Below are 20,890 nucleotides of genomic sequence, written 5' to 3' on the forward strand. Positions count from 1 at the left end.
CGAGCAGTAAGTGAACCTATAGGACCAGATCTTTTGAAGAGTTTGAGCAACCCATTATTGAAGGCAAGTGTTCTTGATCACATTGAGTAATTTTTTTTTGGAAAGTGTGTCTTTTACTTTCTAATTGTATGCTTTGTTAATATGAATCCCATGTTTAGGATTTATTAGTACTTTCCTTGATTATCCTTGTCGCCGGTGTTGTAGTTTGGATGTTAAAAGTAGAAATGTTTAGTTGTGCTGTCAAGTCGGATGGGATAAATGTTAATTTGATTAACGGTCTATGCAACATGAACTGGTTTGGATAATCTTTGTAATAACATGGACCGTAAGGATCTAGGCAGGTTGTTTGGTTGGTATGACTGTTGTGTGCGCATTGGGTGATGTGCAAGTACATACTTTAGATTCTAAGGATCAGTTTGTGGAGCATGTAACCCAGCTAAATAGCGCAACCACGAGACTTATATGTGTACGGCCTGACCAATTAATTAGATATCTTCCTTATTCTATACGCACTAGCAGACAGTTGAGTGTCACAAGAGGGGGCCTCTGTAGTAGATGGAATCTCTGTTAGCAGTAAAATCTTAGTGGGTGCATTTGGATTTGGAGGTGCTTTGTAAAGGTCTTGTAGCGAGACACTAACTCTACACTTGAAAGTATGAAGTAAAACGAGAATCATGACTCGTGGGTAAAGTGTGCAACCTCTGCAGAGTATAAAACCGATCGATCAGTCGTGCTCACAGTCAAGAGCAATCTTGGACCTTTTCATGATTAATGGGAATCTTGGATAGTTGGTTTTTTGTAGTCGGATGGTGGAATCTTGATGAGTTGGTAGACGGATATGGAATATCTGGTGAGTCTGTTAGTTGGATAGAATCTGATAAGCTGTTCCTTTAATGTTGATATCGTCACACATAGTAAATAGAATTGCCAAGTCTTTTTTTAGTCATAGATTAGGATGATATAGATACAATCAACCTGAGTCGAATCTTTCTTTTCTTAAACCTTCATTCATGTTTTTCTACACTTGCCGAGTACTCAATGTACTCACATTTGCCTTCTTTCAATCTCTGGATGCTGCTTGGAAGGTGAAGACTTCGAGGACATCCCAAATGATGGAGCTGAGTTCTAGGCGAGAAAGTTTTTGATATGAAGACCATGTTCTAGGCTTGTGCTCTCCCGAACAACACTTGTGAATGGATGGAAGACCGATACCGTTGGAAGTTATCTTAGTATTTTTTAAAGATCCACATGTTCTCTTTTTAATAAATTATATCGTTATATAATGATACTGTTATGTTATCACTTATAAAATCACTGTATGTATAAAAATTTATCCTAACATATATATATATAGCTTATTTTCTCAAAACCGGGTGTAACACCGAGTCTAAGGCTTGCGTTCAGCATCGGGAAGAGGGAGGCTGTCTTACAGAGGATCAAATGTTGCAAATAGACGTGAAGGAGTTTATTGCGTCAACTGTACATAAACTTATCTTCCTTCCGAATAACAAGCATTTCTTCCATGAATGAACCTTGAGATCATAACTAACGTTCTGTTTGACATGATGCCGAGCATAACAGAGCTGCCAATACTATCGCAAAAGAAGAATCCTAATTATCCTGATTGTCAGCTGATTTGCTTAAAAAGAGAGAAATCGGTGCAAGTTTGCATGCTTGTAATAAAAACTAAAGAAATTCTGTATTATAGTATAGGATCAGTTGCACGCAGAAGTACTAAGGCAAGTCTCAAAGAGAACATTCTCATAAACAAGACCCTGGTCGTATACGTATTGTCTCAACTACTAGAAACTGCTGTCTCGACTCCCCACCAAGTGCTTGCAACCAAAAAACACACACGATGAAACATATACATCAGTGCAGCCGCACTTGCGTTTGTCCTTAGTCACCCCAGTATCTTCAGACGTTTGACAGATCGTGCAAAATCACTGCAAGAAAATCGCAGACCGATGTCAGCACCAATCCAGAAGTCTGAAATGAACTCAGCTCATACTCTTTGTTGTAACTTCTGAATGGAAACAGGGAAATGGTGAACTTACTCCCATGGCACATCTCCAACCAGCATCCAGTCCCCTTCACCATCCTCATAGGTAACCACAAGGCTGGTGGAGTTGCTGATTTCCTTCTCATCTGCATAAAGATAACCATTTCGGGAATCAGAATGAGTCGGACATTACTAGCATATCAACTTGTGCGATTGCACAGGCTAGAAATTTAGCTTACAGCTGAATTGTAGATATTTATGTTAATAATAATTATATGCTAAGATACATCAACTATTTATATTTAAATATTAGAATGTAAAATATAAATGTAATTTTTTTTCATAATATTGGAATCATGTTTATTATTTGTGAATAGATCTAATTTATAATTTCATTTTATGTGTTATGCAAATTGATTTTTATTTGTTTCTTGATTTTTTTAAAATTATTATTATTTTTAATGTCATCACCGTATCTCATATTATTTTTTAAAATACATTATAAATTCCTTGATATTATTTTTATGTGATAATCCGTAATATGTTTGCATTCTGTTGTTTTAATTTTGTAATATTTGATTACATGTATATTTAATTGATATATTTTAATTGATTTGAAAAAATATGTTGATTGCTAACGTAATTAAGTTGAAGTTTGCTAACGTAATCTTATTAGATAAAATGTATCTAAAAAAAAGAAAGGAAATGCAAGGCAAGAAATAGTCTTAGGGCTGGATCCTATGATTTGTTTTTAATCTTCTATGTTATTTCATTGTTGATCCATGATTATAGTTAATCAATTAATCAATTCGACGGTTGAATGTTTTGCTTTTTTATAAGAATTTCTAGAATTTTTTTTAGATTAATATGGAGGCAAAAAAAAAATCTCTAATTAGTAAATATAAGATAGATCGTGTTCTTGTACTCCTTCCTAATAATGAAATAATGGTGCGCACCTGATTGGAAGCTGGTAGCGGGGAACATGCGGGCAAGCGTGGCGAGGAGCTCGTCGTAGGAGGCGTGGAGAGACAAGCCCACCTTCCTGCCGATGGCATCCCCTTCCTTCTTCACCTTCACGTAGTTGGCGCCGCCGCAATCCCTGCTGCGTGCGGAGCGCACCGGCGGCCACCCGACCAGTGACTTCTTCCTCCTGCACGAGCCGTCGTCGAAAAGCGGCAGCGTAGCAGTCGTTTCGTGGAACGCTTCAGTGAATCCTCTCTTCCCGCGGGTGGAATCCGACGAACCGCTGAGCTCGTCGTGGTGTTTGATCAGACGTGCGTTCGGTGGCGCCAGCCCAAGCTCCAGCTCCATGTCGTGTTGATCCCCTTGTAGCTGCTGTCTCGCTGGCACAAGTTGTGAATTGTGATGTAGCCGTGCAGTGAACAGTACAGGCCGGAGAGAAGAGCTTTGGAATTTTGGAGGTCACGAGCAAGAATGAGATGCCCGTCTATATATAGGAGAACCGGCAGTGCTTGACAGCGGAAGGAGGTCAGGAAGAATCGATGAAGCGGGACAGGGTGTCGGGGTTTAGGGTAGCCAAAAGGCAGCCAATCTGTCTGCCTGCCTGCCTGCCTGCCTGTTGAGTCCCCTGCTTTGCCTTGATTTCTTGTAGCCTACCGACAGGACCCTTCCATTCTGTGTGTGCTTTCGTGGTAGTCCACTGCACCGCGGTGACTTTGTTCTTTCGTGCTGTGCTGGAGTGCAACAGCTTATTGACAAGTGACAACCTGAGGTAGGAGTCAGTGGGCGGTGTCATCTGCTGCCATGTGACTCGTGCCCCGTGGGCTCTGTCAAATTCAGTGCACACTTCAGTTACCGCACGAGGTGCGACTGTGTGCAGCTGAAATCCGGCCAGCAGCAGTAAAACTTCCCAAATGCTGCAATGATCAACCCCCTTCGCATCTGGAGCAAGCAGCAACCACTCGGTGCAGCACGCGTGGCCGGCCGTTGATATGCGCCGGGCGTGCACGCCGTTGCCAGCAGCGATCGGGCGGGCGGGCACTTTGGCAGCTCACAAATTCACAGTACCACACGGGCATTCCGTCGGGCCTGGGCGATCGGGCATCGCGCCATCGAACGTGGAAGCCGGCCGTGGTCGGCTGCTCGGCTGCAAGTTGCAACCGCGCGTGGCTGGGCGTTGGTTATCCATTCGATCGCCGCCTGCCTCCCCACTGCCTCTTGCCTTGGCTCGCAATGCAGTGCCGGCGGGACATTGTTCCGCTGTGTTCATTCGGCTACGCCCATTGCCCTCTAGCTCCGCACGGAGACTCTGAACTCCGAGCCACATGTTCAGAGACATGTCAAGTGTCTGTCCATCCGGTAGCCACGACGTCAGAACAAATCCTCTGAAACGTGACCAACTCGATGGCCAGCTCGACCAATCGGCCATTTTTTAAGCACAAGCCCCTAGCACGAGATATTCCTCCCATGACATAGAAAAAGCATGCACAAAATCTGCAGATTCGGTGGTGGTATGAGCGCGTGGCTTGGGGGAGAAGGGAGACGGAAACTACCGTATCTCGCGTGCCCCCCGGGCATGGCGGATCTCTCGGACAGCTTTGTCCTGTACTACCCCGCCTTGTCGGCGTTCTTGCGCTCCGTGACGTCATGCCGCGCGCAGCAGCGGATCCGGCTTGATCGATTCTCCCTGAGCTTCCGTCTGCAGCTGCATAGACATTCAGCTGCATATCACTGTATCAGGCTAAATCTTGAACTACCAAGAATTCTCGTGATGCAGATATCTCTACTGTGCCAGTCTCTGTTGGGTTGCTACTTGCTACTTGCTAGCTGCCATTGTCCCTGTTCGGCAGTTGGTGCCACTGAAGAAGACCCTGGACACGCCAAATTGATGCAAATCTCACCGCCCAAAAATTTGTCTTCTGAAATCTCGCAATGCATTGTCAAGTTCTGCAGGAAACAGACAAGATTAAGTCTCCGAGTTCAGACGGCATCAAGAAAGCAGTTTCTTGTTCATTTCATTCGGTAAGAGCAAACAGTACAGAACACCTAGAGATGGCTGAGGAGCTTCATCTGCTGGTCCTGGGTATGCATCCATCCTAGCGGAGTCAAGTCATTCGGATTAGGAATCACTAGCGCATTAACCCGTGCAACTACACATGTTAGAAATTTAGCTTACAGTTGAATTGTAGATATTTGTGTTAATAATGGTTGTATGATAAGATACATCGGTTATTTATATTTAAATATTATAATGTAAAAATATAAATGTAATTTTTGTTCACAATATTGGAATCATGTTTATTATTTGTGATCTAATTTATAATTTTCATTTTATGTGTTATGTAAATTGATTTTTATTTGTTTCTTAATTTTTTTATTTTTAATGTTGTCACCGTATCTCATATTATTTTTTAGAAATACATTATAAATTATTTGATATTATTTTTATGTGATATCCGTAATATGTTTGCGTTCTGTTATTTTAATTTTGTAATATTTGATCACACACATATTTAATGGCATATTTTAATTAATTTGGAAAAGTGGATTGATTGCTAACGTAATTAAGTTGGAGTTTGCTAACGTAATCCTTTTGGACAAAGGGTATCTGTAAAAAAAAAGTAAAGATAAGGAAATAAGTAGTCTTGAGGCTGGACTCTATAATTTATTTTTAATTTTCTATATTGTTTTGTCTATTTGTTAATCTATGGTTACATACAATCAATTCGACGGTCAGATGTTTTGCTTTTTCTGAAAATTTCTAGAATTTTTTTAGGATTAATATGGAGGTATAAAAGGAGCCTCAATTAGTAAATATAAGATGCTCAGAAAGATTCATAGGTAGTTTCACTGTCTGTTCAGTTCCATGATGTGGAGGAATGGCAAAATGCAGCCTGATCTGATTGCCTGGGGAACACTATGCTGGAACTCATCGCCACACAGCAGTCAGCAAGTGTTTGATTTTTTTTAGATTTCACCGGGATGTAAGACCGATACGAGTAACGAGTTCTCCGTATCATTCGGCTATCGCATTCTATGGGTACAGATATCCTCTAGATTTCGGCATTCAGTTAATAGTTTATTCCTGCCCCTAAAAACATACATTTTCTTTCCTTTTGCGAATTTGTATGCAACATTTGAATGTAGCTATGATATGATTTGTAATAAAAGATGCTGTTTATACGAACTGCTCGTATTTGTGTTCGAACAAACAATATGCATATTTTGTTGCTAATTTTATAATTATATTGATGTTGCTGAAAAAGTATTTGATTTCATGCCCCTTTAGGTTAAGTAATTAATGTTGGATGACCAAATGTGCTAGTTATATGGATAAAGAGCTCATGGATAAAATACCATCAAAACAGTGCATTACACAATTTGTAAGAATGTCCACATTCATCCCAATTTATCCGATTTCATTTTCGTATCCATTTCACACTGTATTAAGCGCATCCAAATTTGCACCAAAGTATGTTTATAAATTCCAAAATGTGGCTGAACTGCATTCTATTTTGTAATCGATATGTAATTCTCACCTTTCAGTTTTATCCAAGGATCTGTTTTCCTGCTGCCTTTATGTTTCGGTACTTCTTATCTAAATTAGACAACAGTATAACTTTTTTACATACAAATAAATGTAGTATTATTTCAAGACCGAGCACAAAAGAAGTAGTAGTAATGTTTGAGGATTGAACACGGACCACATATATACGCCAAAACTTCAACAAATTGCGCACATTCATTAAGCATATGAAATTCCATCACTCTAAGGCCTCATTTGAAACGAGAGATTCTTCTAGGGTCTTGCTGGAGTAACCATTTTCTGCAAAATTTATGAGAAATTCATGCATTTAAAAAGTCACTGAACATGTCAGAATTTGTAATTTTATTTCGCAGTTGGAGATATTTTGTGCAAATTCACCAACAGTGCTTTTAAACTTCGTCAGTATAAAATTGCGCACATCATCACACATGTGAATTTCCCGCAATCTAATATTCCCTTATCGAATTTCAAAATTGAATTTTCAGCTGGACAAATTTTGTACAAATTCGCACAGAATGTCTCCAAATGGGACCGAAAGAAAAATACAAGCGACCAAGGGGACTATTCGCACTTTGCACCGTCACCACCATTTCCACTCCTCCAGATCCGCCAAGGCCTTGTTCGTCCTCCTCGCGGGCTCGCGGCGCGTTGCCTCGCCACGCCTTCCCCACTGCTTCCAGGTCCAACCACCGCGGCGTTCAGATCCTGCGAGCTCTCCGCTCTCCACCTCCCCGCGCCGCGGCGTGCTCTCCCCGATATCTCACCATGGATACTGTCGAGAAGATCGTCGAGGACTTCGCCTCGGACATTGCCATGAGTCCCTTCTCCTCCGGCACGCGCCTCCGGTGAGACACCGCGCCCCTAGTTTCCCCAATTTGCGCCGGATCCATGGCGCTCGTGCAGCCAATGCTGTAATTCCGCTTCGTGAGCTTCCGCAGGGACATGATACGCGCGATACGCGCGTGCAAGACGGCGGCGGAGGAGCGCGCGGTGGTGCGGCGGGAATGCGCGGCGATACGCGCGGCCATCAGCGAGAACGAGCCGGAGCTCCGGCACCGGAACATGGCCAAGCTCATGTTCATCCACATGCTCGGCTACCCCACCCACTTCGGCCAGATGGAGTGCCTCAAGCTCATCGCCGCCGCGGGGTTCCCGGAGAAGCGGGTCGGCTACCTCGGCCTCATGTTGCTCCTCGACGAGCGGCAGGAGGTGCTCATGCTCGTCACCAACTCCCTCAAACAGTACGCCAGTCCGACTCTATCTCCGCAATGTCGCAGCTGCGAGTGTTGTCCCCGCAAATGTTGTGCTGAGTTTTGAGTAATGGTAGTGCTTAATTTGGGGCAGAGATCTCAACCACTCGAACCAGTTCATCGTGGGTCTTGCGCTGTGTGCGCTTGGGAACATCTGCTCTGCGGAAATGGCGCGGGATCTGGCGCCTGAAGTGGAGAGGTTGATGCGCAGTAGGGAAGTCAATACAAAGAAAAAGGTACTTTCCTTCGTGTAATTCAATCCTAGTTGGTGAATCCAGTAGAACATTTGGGTCTTAAAAAAAGCTCTAGTAGAGCATGACCAAAAACAAACAACTGCCAGGTGAGTTGTTGATTTGTGGTATTTTAATGGATTTCAACTATGGGGAAACCTAGCTTGATTCAAATACCGCACACTTGCGCTACCAAATGCATTGGCTTCGCATAAGTTTTCATAAGTTTTTCTTCATGTAAACAACAATCCGAGTAACTTTTGGATGCAATGCAAAGAGTACCTTTTGAATTATTGTTTGTCTTTTTTCTATGGCAGTTTCAAAAAGTTACACGGCACACATTCATTTTGAAAACATTAGTTTTGTGGGGGTACTATTCATGGTCTACTTCTACCTGTTTATTAGGCTGCTTTGTGCTCTATAAGGATTGTAAGAAAAGTCCCAGATTTGGCGGAGAACTTCATGGCCCTTGCCACATCTCTGTTGAAGGAAAAACACCATGGGGTTCTGATATCTGTAATTCAGCTCTGCACAGAACTGTGTAAAGCCAACAAAGATGCGCTGGAGTACCTAAGGAAGGTAAGGGAATTTATTTCTTATCCATGAGGTCATTTTGACAATAACTGGATTAGGGAAAAGATTGCTAATTGTTTTTGTAACCCCTTATGTGTTAACATGTAACATCTCAACTAATTTTGTGCGAGTACCAAAAGTTTGTGCTAGAGATCTTTGCACCTTTTAGCAGCCTACATTTCAAACTGCACTTCAGAAACTATTTTGTGACCTGGAAGGCTGCAATGTATCACCTTACTTTGCGAACTACTCCACCAGTCGACTTAGTTGCATGTAATTTCCCTCGGTCACCAATAGCACCACACAGAAGCGCACAGAAAAAAATAAACCCAAAGTATGCCATTTCTTTATCTTTTTTTTTATATCGATCTAAAATGGTCCGTATTTGAATATTTCAATGCGTCATTGTTCCAAATTATACTTACATAAAAGGCACGCTTTTTAAATACTTAACCTAAATATTTTATGTGTTGATAATTGTACTACAATACATGAGAGGCTGAGATATGCACTATCTTCACATACTTTTACATTTTTCTTCCATTGCAGAACTGCATTGAAGGTTTGGTCCGGATACTGAGAGATGTATCCAATAGTTCTTATGCTCCTGAGTATGATGTTGCTGGCATTTCGGATCCATTCTTGCATATTCGTGTTCTTAAACTTATGCGCATTTTGGGTCAAGGAGATGCAGATTGCAGTGAATATATGAATGATATTCTTGCTCAGGTGATTGATTAATCTGTGTTTTTGGTTTCACATGCAGAATACTGGCATTTGTTGTTCATCGTGCAAAGCATACATGATTCAGTGGGACATGTTTTTTCTGGTTTCTGATATATCTCTTGCTGACTTACCTTCCTATCAGGGTATAGACTTACATATAATATCGTGAACTAAGTTTTGCATTATTTAGCATATGACTCATGTATATCTGTTGTGTTAATTACAATACGATGTTCTTCCATTAGGTCCTTCCGTAGGGGTGCATATGTTTCATTCGATGACCTAAAAGATTCTGGTTTCGTTCCTATTTACAGACATTTTATCCACAGGCAACCTTTTCAGTTTTGTAGTTGGGCACTTGCTTGTATATTAGAATAGATAACTAACCATGTTTCTTGTGTTTATCCAGGTTGCAACAAAAACTGAATCAAACAAGAATGCTGGAAATGCCATTCTGTATGAATGTGTTCAGACTATAATGGGCATTGAAGCTACTAGTGGTTTACGTGTGCTGGCAATCAACATTTTGGGCAGATTCTTGTTGAACCGTGATAACAATATAAGGTCAATCTGCTCTTGTTTATTGGTCTCGACTTTTGATCAATGAAATGTTTACCGGTTTATCAATCTGCTCCCATAGTGAAGTATTTACTATGCCTGCCACTCTTTCAGATATGTTGCTCTGAACATGCTTATGAGGGCCATAACAGTAGATGCACAAGCAGTACAGAGGCACAGGACAACAATATTAGAGTGTGTAAAGGTAACAATGCACATAACTCTTTCCGATTTGAGTGCTTGTTTTATTTATACCACAGACTAACTTATGTCCATGTATGCACAACATTGAATAAGAACTCTCATGTTATCCTTTTTCGTAACGTATTGCCCAAATGATGCTGTTACCACACCCCTACAGGCCCACACTATAAATGATTCAACACGTTTTTATAGCACTTTCAAGATTTTAGGAGTTACAAGCCCCTTTATATTGTACCAACTCAGTGTAGACCCTCCTGTTGGTTTCAACTTTCATAGATTCTCCAATAAACAAAAATTATGTGACAGCAGCGTTGGTATCTAGCCTAACATTTTACCAGGAACTGTCGGTACTTCCATTAATCTTGCACCCTTGGATTAGAGAGCTTCTCTTGTACTTGCTAAAGCTGGATTCATATTATTTAGGGGGCAGAGTAGTCAGTTTGGATGTTACTGCTCTTGCAAAGCAATCTTCAACTCAATGGTTAACCGTATAGTGACCTATAAGTTCCTTACTATACATGTTCAATATTGCAGTTTTGTGGGCTACATTCGACAATCTTTTACTGTTTCTGGCACCCTAGTCCCGCCATTTTGGCCTTTAACATTTTCTATTTGCTGTGCATTTTTCAGGACGCCGATGCCTCCATTCGCAAAAGGGCCCTTGAACTTGTCTTTTTGTTAGTCAATGATACGAATGTAAAGCCTTTGACTAAAGAGCTTGTCGATTACTTAGATGTAGCTGATCCAGACTACAAAGGAGATCTCACAGCAAGGATATGCTCAATAGTTGAAAAGTTAGTATCTATATTTTTTGTTGGTTTCTGTTGACTCATGGCAGTTCTAAAAATGTTGCATCTCTAATAGGTTTTCTCAAGAAAAGTTATGGTACCTTGATCAGATGTTCAAGGTTTTATCCCTGGTAAGTACCAAAGTACCGTGTAACTATTTTTATATCTGAAAAGTATGGACTCCAGAACATCCTCTTTTTTTTTTTTGGTTTTTTACATGCCTCTTCACTGCTAAACCTTACAATCTTCTTGGTGCATCACTGTTGTAGGCACTAGTAAGACTTAGTTGTTGATCTGTTTTCTGGGCAAGTATGTTCAACTTGGATGCTTGTAGATATGGCATACTTTAAGTCCGAGTGTATAGTACTGACTGGAAATTTCAAGTGAGGGTATTACTGTATTTGTGACCTGCATTGACAACAACAACAACAACAACAGCCTTTGTCCCAAGCAAGTTGGGGTAGGCTAGAGATGAAACCCACAAGATCCAACTAAAAAGATGATGTGAAAACAATAATGATAATAAAGGGAAGGAAACTTCCCTATGTTCCTTGAAAAGTTCAAAGCTATCCTATACTCCAAATAACCCATAAAGGAATAAACTTCCAGTAATGGTTTAGTAATACTGGTCACGTCCCAGATTTTAGTTTTATAGCTTGGGCCTCCTGCATTTCTCCTTGTTTTTTGTACCTCATATTGACAAATGTGCACACAGTAACGTCCATATGATGCCAGGCACTTCGAAGAAATTGGCCAGAATCACAGAAATTTAATCATAGCTCTTTTGAACCACCACAAACATTGTTATCTTTGCACACATGATATCATGTCATTTGTGCATAATTTTCTGAATTGCACAAAACAATATGTATACTTTTAAATTTATTTATGAGTAGCAGCTAAACCAGTGATGGCCTGGGGAAAAACTATTTTTTTTAGGGGAAAACAGAAGGGGAAAAACTAATTGCAACTGGTATTTGGGACCCTGTTTGTAGTTACGTTACTACCCATTAATTGACATAGGGGGGTATCAAACTTAGAACAAAATTAGTTCGTGGATCGCCTGGTTGTTGCTCGGAGTATAATTGTAATCCATACTGGAATTCACGCTGACCGACATACAAAAACAAACCGAATTCATGTTGTACTCTCATTGTTTAACAGGCAGGAAATCATGTGAAGGATGATGTATGGCATGCTCTTATTGTTGTATTAAGCAATGCATCAGAACTTCAAGGATACTCAGTGAGGTCATTATATAGGGCCTTACAAGCATATGGTGAACAGGTTGGGGAAAACTTTTATGCTTTTCATAGTGCATGCCATTCCGTCTCATCCTACCTGATGTCTGTAACTTTGTTAACACTATTGTTTAGGGAAGTTTAGTAAGAGTAGCTGTTTGGTGCATTGGTGAATATGGTGAAATGCTGGTAAATAATGTTGGCATGCTGGAAGGGGAGGAACCAATTACGGTGAGTGGAGAATTCTTGCATGCTATGTTCTGTTTTAACCCTTTGAACCTGCTAGATTAAGCTTCCAGCTGTCTGAACTGCCCCATAATTCGTCATGTATTTAAGTTCTGTTTTTATCTGATCTAACTTCCATGTGAATGGGTCCGGTTGACAGCCATCCCAACCCATCTAAACAAGGCCTCGGTGATTCTTTCCAGGATTTCTCTGCAAATAGTCCATTTAGCTATTTATGTATGGTAGATGGCCTTATATGTAATTTAGATATATAGATTCAGAGAAATGAATTTCTGTAGGATCCTTTTCCGATCATAGATTGAATCATTACTTCTCTACATTTGCAGTTTGGTACCTTTTATATGGTATTGATGTCACTTGTAACTCTAAGACATCATGTGAAATACGTTAACTTGTCCAGGTAACAGAATCTAATGCCGTGGATGCTGCAGAGGTTGCTCTTAACCGTTACTCTGCAGATGTGACAACTAGAGCTATGTGTTTGGTTGCTCTTTTGAAGCTCTCCTCACGATTTCCTTCGACATCAGAGTAAGATATATTTCAATTTGACCTAGTATGGAACTTACATAACTTTGATACTTTGCTAAATACTGACTCAAAGCCGCTTGATTTTAACAATGAACTCGTAGGATTTTGTTCTGTTGGTTCTCTTGTACTCATAAGGTTCCTTATAAATTTTGAATACATTATTGGAAACCAATTTTTGAGCTTGTAGGCAGGTGCAAAATGCACTCTCGCTCCCAAATTGGCCCAGTATTCTATGATGTAGCAATCAAGTAGGCAAGCCTACATCGAGAGGCCAGAGTGTAGAGAGATGAAGAAAATGAGGAGCAAGAAAGGCAATAGAGGCTGACATGTCGCCATGTCGGTCCTATTCTATTTTTCAAAAATTTGTTTATTTGTTCACATGGATAGGAAGGGACGTGGTATCAGTTTTGTATTCAAGAAAAACCTGAACACAGGTGATTTCGAGTTGAAAAGTGAAGGGTTTGAAGTCGTGGGTCACCTTTTGGGATTGGACAGGAATTGAGGGGGTGGTAAAGTGGACTTATTCCACTAATCTCCTAAAAATTCAAAGTGCAACTGTCTTATTTCTTATTACAAGTGAACTTTGAATGCACTGGGTCATTGAATTATGGAAATCTCACTGAAGAATTATGTTATGCTGTATTTATTTGTACATTATGGTAGTCATTGATGATACACCATTATTTATGATCTCATCTTTTTAGTATCCTTTAATGTAGCTTCTTTACAAGCTTACCACATCTTTTTGAGTGTTGACATATGGTGATATATCTGCCTTTATTGTTTTTAGACTAATATCTACCACTAACTACATCCTATTTATGTCAGTAATTCTGATTATGGTGCCTTTTTGTAACTTGGAAATACTTTACCACATCATGTAACTTGTGTTTATTATTGCTAGGTGATTCTTATAGTGTATTACCACCTTGTTAAATAGTATGATGTTACTGTTTTAACAGGAGGATAAAACAAATAGTTGCCCATAATAAAGAGAATATTGCTCTTGAACTGCAGCAAAGATCAATTGAATTCAGTTCCATTATGCAGAGACACCAGTCAATCAGGTGGGTTACCGAACTTTATATGTTACCGCAAGAGCTTTATTTAGTATTTTGGTACTTATGGAAGACATTTATCTTAGAGAATCTGGTACAGTGCAGATCGTCTTTGCTTGAACGTATGCCTGTATTGGACGAAGCTAGTTATCTGGTGAAGAGAGCTGCCACTACACAAGCAACTATATCTTCAGAAAAACCTGCACCAGCAGTTACTCCTGGAGGCCTTAAGCTTCCAAATGGTGTAGCAAAACCTACCGCAGCTCCTTTAGCTGATTTGCTTGACTTGAATTCTGATGTTGCACCAGCTACTACCGCTGCTTCTACTACTACAGCACCTAGTTTTTTTCTACAAGACCTTTTGGGTATTGGTGGGACGAATTCATCAATGGCAGGTATTTGTTTTAGTGTCTCCGTTCTTGTCCACATGCAGTTTCCATGTTAGCTTGCTTCTATCATAAAAAAAACTAGAGCATCTAGTTCTTTATTACCTAGTGCCCTCTCCCTCTCTCCCTCACTCCCTCTCTGCTATGCACCCTTACCTTCACTGTAATTTGAGTGCAGTGCATTCACAGTGAGTTGCTAATTAGTCATTTATCCCTTTAGCCTAAAATTTAGTTCTGTTCCTATAACATGGGATCTGCTCATTTTTGCTTTTGCTTTTTCAATAAGATGATGCTGTGATGTATGAAATAGTTGTGTACTTTTTTTTGAGGGGAAAAAAGTTGTGTACTTCAATTATTATCTTTTGTGAATTACTAGTTACATTCTTTTTGCTTTTTATCAGAAGTCTCGTTACTGTAGCACTTCATAAACTTTGTTCTGTTTATGTCCAGGTGTACCTTCGTCTGCAAGCACAGATATTCTGATGGATCTTCTTTCCATTGGATCCTCTCCGTCACAGAGTGGTCCGCTGGCACCAAACTTCAGTCCTCCTGGACAAGGTAAAAGTAATTCTGATGGTACCAATTGCCTATGTTTCTATTTATAACTGTTTGCTGAATTGTGTTATACTGATGTAGCGGAGACTAAACCTGTTCCTGCTATACCTGAGGCTATTGATCTGCTTGGTAGTTTGTCATCAAGTTCATCACTTTCTGGTTAGTTTGGTTTAATGTTGGCCGTATGAGTTGCCTATTTCGCTGTTTATAACCTTTAATGAATTGTCTAACACTAATGCAGCGGAGACTAAACCTGTTCCTGCGATACCTCAAGCTATGGATCTGCTCGATGGTTTGTCATCAGCTACATCCGTTTCTGGTTAGTTTGGCTGTAGAATTTGCAAGCAAGAATAAACTATAATGCGTTCATAGTTACTAAGCCTCCTTATTTGAGCAGGACTTAATAATACAGCCCATCCATCAATAACGGCTTTCCAGAGTGCAACCTTGAAGATAACCTTTGATTTCAAAAAGCAGCCTGGAAACCCACGAGAGACTACAATTCATGCCACTTTCACAAATTTGACATCTAGTACTCTTACGGATTTTATTTTTCAGGCTGCTGTTCCAAAGGTAACAACTTAGTGCTGTATGCTGTATTCCATGTTTGAGCTGTCCGTTGGCATTACAAACTATATCTGATATTACACCTTTCTGAAATCGGGGTTTTGCTCTACATATATCAGTTTTATGACTTGCAATTATCACTTGATGAGTAATAATTATGCTCCACGATAATTTCTGTTGTTTATCTTCTATTCTTCAACTTGAGATTTGATGGGCCATTTTTTATAAGCTACCCATGCAGTTGACCACTCATTCGTTTTATACGGCTTGACATTTGTAGTTATTCTGTAGTCCGTAGATCCCTAGAAAAAAAAATGCATAAAGAGCTCGTTTTTTTCTTCGTAATTGCAATGGAAAGAGCCTAAAGTGGTTATCATTGTTTACTTCCTTTTTTTTGTTTATTGGCTAAAAATTCTATGAAGGCTAAAAGATTTTCTCGATATGATGATAATGTTTTTTTTGTACTGTCTTAAACTATATTGCAGTTCGTCCAATTGAGACTGGATCCAGCTAGCGGCAACACTGTTCCAGCTAGTGGAAATGGTTCAGTCACACAAGGGCTCAATGTCACGAATAACCAACATGGACAGGTATACGAAGATCTGCATCCTTCACTTCCCGTTCAGCTTTTCTGTCTTTCTTTTCGTCCCATGCTTATAGCTGACGTTTCTTTGTTATCTCTATCCTGCTGAGCAGAAACCACTCGCAATGCGTATCCGGATGTCTTATAAAGTGAATGGTGAGGACGGATTAGAACAAGGTCAAGTCAGCAATTTTCCTTCTGGACTATAGTGCCATTCGTGTATATTATATCATGTTGTGATAGATCTCTAAATTTGACGTTTTGGGTCAGAGCAAAGATTTCTTTTACCCTGTTCTACATTTCCTTTTTCATTCTTGTTCCCCATTTGCGGGACTTAAGAGCAAATGGCCTCTTCCGGCCATTCCATTTTCCTATATATATTGTATAGTAGTCAGCACCGACGTGATATCTTCAAACTCATCGCGATGTATTCGTGCCTGCCGTACATCAGGCTTGATGATAATCAGAAAAAGTTTATTCAGCTCCCCCTCACCACAAATGTTTTCTGTTTTCTTTTACGATCTGCCTTGTACACTAGAGATTCCTAGCCGTGTTCTTGCATACAAGCCATTGGCAGTAGGCAACGGCAATGAAGATTCTGCTCTCAGTAGTGTTGCAGTACTATATGGCGGTCGTGTACGTTGAAGGTGATCACAGAAATGGAAAAGGTTGATAACAGAGCGGTGGATTGAGAAACAGGGAAGCTTTTGTTGTTGATTATAAGTGAAGCAAATGGGCGTTCAACGCACGGATTTGACCATAACGCACAAACTTTTATTCTCCTCACATCCTTGTGCTTTCTCGTTCTAAATTCACTTCGCCGGTAGCCGGGCCGTCGGTCAGAGTGTTTCTTCCGCTCTGTCCTACACCAATGCAGGTACAGCTCCTTGTTGGCAAATCACCAATGCAGCTCCCAGTTAATGCAGACTCATCAAAAAACCAACAATGAGCCAGCACACGCCATGACTATGGCATAGGGTGACGTGGTTTATGACACGTGAGGCTCACATATCAGCGATGACGTTACGTCAGAGGATCGTTTCATGACATACATTCAGCCATACAGGTGCGCACCATGTTGGCAAACGGCACGTGGAGCACCGGCCGGAGCGCGGCCAAACGTGATCGGGTCTTGAGCCCTCCAACACCTTGAGCTGCGGGCGCCATGCATCCGCAGCACGGGCAACGGATGGGTGCAAGCCACAGAACTCAGAGAAAACGTCTCGATCGGCTGCGGGGGCGCCGGAGAACAACTGCATGTTTTGCAACGAGAGCTTCGTGGGCAATCCGAACACCACGCTGTCTCAGCCTCAGGGACGTGGTGGGAAAAATCAGCCTCAGGGAAGTGGCCAACGATGTGGACACTAGGAGGGGACGCCGAGAGCGTGGTGGCCGCCGTGAGCGCGACGAGGGGAGTGGAGGCGCCGCCAAGGCGGTAGCTGCGGCCGCCGATACGAGCGCCGCTGGATACGTGGGGCTCTCAAACGACCGATGGCGACGTCGGCGGCGAACAGGGAGAAAGCGGCTGGGAGTAGCCACCGCGCCAGCAAATCTAGCGCCCTGGTCGGGGTGGTCGGTGCTCCATTTGACGACCACCACGGTCGGTATTTCGTTCGCCGTCCAGGCTTAAGGTTCTACGACCCGTTAGATCTAAATCGTGCGGCCTAGATTCGATCTGACAGCTCGAAGAAGGAGCGCTCTCCGGGCCAAGCAGAGCTTCAAGGTTTGCCCCGGCGCGTTCCGGTGTCTCACGAAGCTCACCCTTGAGAACCTGTGGCTCCATGCCCCGGCCGTGCGGAACGACCTCGTGCGAGGCTGCAACCGCTCTCGAATTCCTTCCTGTCACGTCCTGCGGATTCCTTCCGGAGGGCGTGCTGGACATAGACGACGACGCTCCTCCGCCCGTGCTGACCACAGACGCGCCGCAGCCGCTGCTCAAGATGCTGGTGTGCGATTTTTGCTACATTGGCGGCGTCGAGCTGGTGCAGACGCCGGCGCTCGTCTAATTAAGCTACCGTGCTTTGTTGCTCGAAGATTCTCCTCCGATCTCGTTTGGCTGCACGCCGTCGCTCAAGGGTGCGTCTCTATGTTACGGCCAGGACGACTCATACTTCCCAGTTGCAGCTGTAGCTTGTGGTGCTTCTTCACGATGGCGCTGACTTCAGATGGGCAGTTATGGAGTTGGGGAGGTTAGGCTCTGACCAAACATCAAACGACTCATACTGTCATACACATTTACTGAGAGTTAGTGTTTCCCTCTAGATGGCATAGCAGTTTTCCAATAAATTTACAGTTTTTGTTTGCATACCCAGATCCTTCATTTCATTATCAGACATAGCTTAGCTGACATTGATACTGTCGCCAATCCATGTAGAATCCAATCTCTGTCATGCCTTTTTATGCTTTCAGTTGACCACCCTAGTAAATTGACCCTTAAAAATATCAAAGCTAATATTAGTATTGCCAAAACACTGCAGATTTGATGCGCATCCATTTCTTCTCCAATTGACATGATACTAGAATCTGCACCTTTTTATTCCATCATGTTAAGTTACATGGTAAAGGAATGCATCCCTTCATTTTGGCTTTTGGCTTTCTACTATAAGAGAATAATGTATTCTTGAGTTTTGAATTGCACCTCTCCTCTAATTACTTATCAGTTTAAATTTGCCTAGTGCCTGTTGGCAACTTATTGATGTACTGAATGATCACATCTTGCATATCATTTTCAGCAAATTCAAACTTCGAACTGGGTAGAGGAAGCAATTCATGTAGCATGTGGTGGATATCATTCTTTAGCTTTGACCAGTAAGTCATTAGAACCTGCAAATTCTGATCTTTCCTGAACTTCTGTTAGAACATACAGGAACCAATATAAAGCCACTGCATTTGTAGAGAGAGATTTGTTTCAGTCCTATTAATTTCAAATTGCAGTTGTAGCACTGCTTTCAGTCCTATTAATTTCAAGTTGCATTGCAGTCCAATGCTAGAACTATCCAATGCTAATCATCACAATTATAATCACCACAAATCTATGATTGACCAATGCTAGAACTATCCAATGTCCCTAAATCAACAAGTGCTGCGTATAGACCAAAGAACACATGAAACCCGGCAGATCTATTCTGCTGCATTAACAACGACATCACGCCACTAAACAAATGGACATGCAAGAAACTACCGGTGAGACGGCAGCAGAGGAAGCAGGAGGAGGAGGAGCGGCGGCAGAGGCGGAGGTGGAGCACGACACAGTGGGTGGCGGCGAAGGGCGCACACACAACGGAGGCGGTGAAAGATCCTGATAAGGAAGGGTGGCCATGGAGGGCTTGCAAGCGATGGGGGGCGATGGACAAGGCAGCAGATGAGCCAGGAGAGGCCGGCGGCAAGGGTCCACCATAGGCGGCAGTGGCGGCCTCTCTCACGGCACTATGCGGGGGCTCCTCTCTTCCCGGGGGCTGATTTGAGGCTATGCGGGCTCGCGGCACAGCTGGGCACTTATAATGTTAGCTTAGATTCAGTAGCCCATCGATTTCATTGTTGTCACTTTCCTAACATAAAACCAAGTGAGCAGACAGGTGTTTCTACATCTGTATATCAGTAGAACTAACAGAATTAATCCACATTCTAGCTAACAGAATTAATCCACATTCTACATCTGTATATAAGTAGAACTAACAGAATTAATCCACATTCTAGCTTCAAATCTGCATTCAATCACTATCGCTCATAAATGTTTTGACGCTGTACCCAAATAGCAAAGCAAAGTTCCAGCAGCACCCAACAGAAAACCAAAAGGCAAGCCAGAAAGCTATAGAGTGTCATCACAGAGGAAACAAGCAGGAAATAGTAAAATAGGGTCTTGTTTGTAATGCAAGCCCGGAATCGAATTGTTTTCTGTAAACTTTATGAGAAATTCCTATGATGCAAACAGGTCCTAATGTTTCAGACCAGTTTGTGCATTTCGTCAGATTAAACCAAATATCAACAGCAAGAAATATTTTTGAAAAATAAACAAAAAAGTAAAGGAGTAAACTGGCAAACAAGTATTTCCCAAAAAATAATCAATTAATAAAACCATACTAGGCTCCTCAGATGTCTCTTCATTTCCACAAGATGTGCAGCATCTTATAAGAGCTGCTTTCAGGAATTGGAACGATATAGGATATGATCATCACTGGAGTATCCACCCTTAAGGAAGCAGATTCGGCACATCGTAAAAGAGGAAAGGTAGAAACAAATATTTCGCAGACTTAAATCAAAACTCCTCAGATGTCTCTTCATCTCCACACAATACGCAGCGTCTCACAGGAGCTGCTTTCAGGAATTGGAACGACATAGGAGGTGAATTCAGTCGTCACTGGAGTACCCAACTTTAACGAAACAGATTACACAGCATGCTGTGTACCTGGAACTTGCATTTTATGCAACCCCAAGTCCGGAAGAGAATTCCCCCAATTATTAACACATGGCAACAGAAAATCCCACTCGTTAAGCCACTAGCCGCAGACGCAAATCACTAAAAACCAGCTCCTCGACTGGGCGGAATAATGCAATAGCATACCTAGCTATCTCTTTGTTAACGGATCATTGAAACGGTAACAAGTAACAACGATGAAATCATCGAGATTCCAGGACGGGGCTAGGGTTTGGGCTGTGTAGGAAGGTAGTTACTGCAAGAGAAGCGGAGATGATGCGGCACGGTTCGGACGTAGGGGTTGCCGCCGGAACAGGAGCCGCAGACGCCGGCTCCCACCCCCAGGCCCCAGCAGCCGTTGCGCCATCTTGCTTGTTGCCCGGCCGCCGCGCCGCCGCCAACGAAGAAGAGGCGACGCGGTACTAGAGAGAGCTCCAGTTCAGCGCCGTCTGAGGGTCTGTTTGGATTTAGCTT

The 20,890-nt window shown here is 42.0% G+C and overlaps 2 protein-coding genes across 4 annotated transcripts; one reads left to right on the forward strand and one right to left on the reverse strand.

Annotated features, from left to right (window-relative positions):
• Window positions 1-1,680: 1,680 nt before the first annotated feature.
• On the reverse strand, window positions 1,681-3,452 carry LOC133920984 (auxin-responsive protein IAA9-like). The gene is made up of 3 exons (XM_062365660.1): window positions 2,959-3,452; window positions 2,058-2,148; window positions 1,681-1,946 (listed from the first exon to the last, which is right to left on the reverse strand). The coding sequence occupies exons 1-3, from the start codon at window positions 3,311-3,313 to the stop codon at window positions 1,904-1,906; spliced, it is 489 nt and encodes a 162-aa protein (XP_062221644.1). The 5' UTR covers window positions 3,314-3,452; the 3' UTR covers window positions 1,681-1,903.
• Window positions 3,453-7,071: 3,619 nt separating this feature from the next.
• Window positions 7,072-16,483, forward strand: LOC133920985 (AP-1 complex subunit gamma-2-like). 3 transcript variants are annotated; one of them, XM_062365663.1, is made up of 21 exons: window positions 7,072-7,354; window positions 7,448-7,750; window positions 7,854-7,995; window positions 8,395-8,568; window positions 9,112-9,291; window positions 9,698-9,852; window positions 9,961-10,051; window positions 10,681-10,844; window positions 10,915-10,969; window positions 12,003-12,125; window positions 12,215-12,310; window positions 12,726-12,773; window positions 12,828-12,853; window positions 13,816-13,920; window positions 14,017-14,306; window positions 14,748-14,855; window positions 14,934-15,011; window positions 15,094-15,171; window positions 15,250-15,425; window positions 15,905-16,009; window positions 16,116-16,483. In XM_062365663.1, exons 1-21 carry the CDS (start codon window positions 7,275-7,277, stop codon window positions 16,209-16,211), a joined length of 2,673 nt encoding a protein of 890 aa, XP_062221647.1. In that variant the 5' UTR covers window positions 7,072-7,274; the 3' UTR covers window positions 16,212-16,483. The 3 variants fall into 3 exon arrangements, with proteins under 3 accessions (XP_062221647.1, XP_062221645.1, XP_062221646.1); XM_062365661.1 differs by having other exon boundaries at window positions 12,726-12,853; XM_062365662.1 differs by having other exon boundaries at window positions 12,726-12,853; window positions 15,094-15,144.
• Window positions 16,484-20,890: the final 4,407 nt, after the last annotated feature.

This window comes from Phragmites australis, chromosome 6 (assembly GCF_958298935.1).
Source record: "Phragmites australis chromosome 6, lpPhrAust1.1, whole genome shotgun sequence".
Taxonomy (NCBI): domain Eukaryota; kingdom Viridiplantae; phylum Streptophyta; class Magnoliopsida; order Poales; family Poaceae; genus Phragmites; species Phragmites australis.

Excerpts from the sequence above, each read along its gene's own strand:
- LOC133920984 (XM_062365660.1), bottom strand. The coding sequence starts at position 3,313 with ATGGAGCTGGAGCTTGGGCTGGCGCCACCGAACGCACGTCTGATCAAA. Across the intron at positions 2,149-2,958 it reads CGCTACCAGCTTCCAATCAG|ATGAGAAGGAAATCAGCAAC; the intron begins GTGCGCACCATT and ends ATCTTTATGCAG. Across the intron at positions 1,947-2,057 it reads GTTGGAGATGTGCCATGGGA|TGATTTTGCACGATCTGTCA; the intron begins GTAAGTTCACCA and ends ATTTTCTTGCAG.
- LOC133920985 (XM_062365661.1), top strand. The coding sequence starts at position 7,275 with ATGGATACTGTCGAGAAGATCGTCGAGGACTTCGCCTCGGACATTGCC. Across the intron at positions 12,854-13,815 it reads CGATTTCCTTCGACATCAGA|GAGGATAAAACAAATAGTTG; the intron begins GTAAGATATATT and ends CTGTTTTAACAG. Across the intron at positions 15,012-15,093 it reads ATCAAGTTCATCACTTTCTG|CGGAGACTAAACCTGTTCCT; the intron begins GTTAGTTTGGTT and ends ACACTAATGCAG.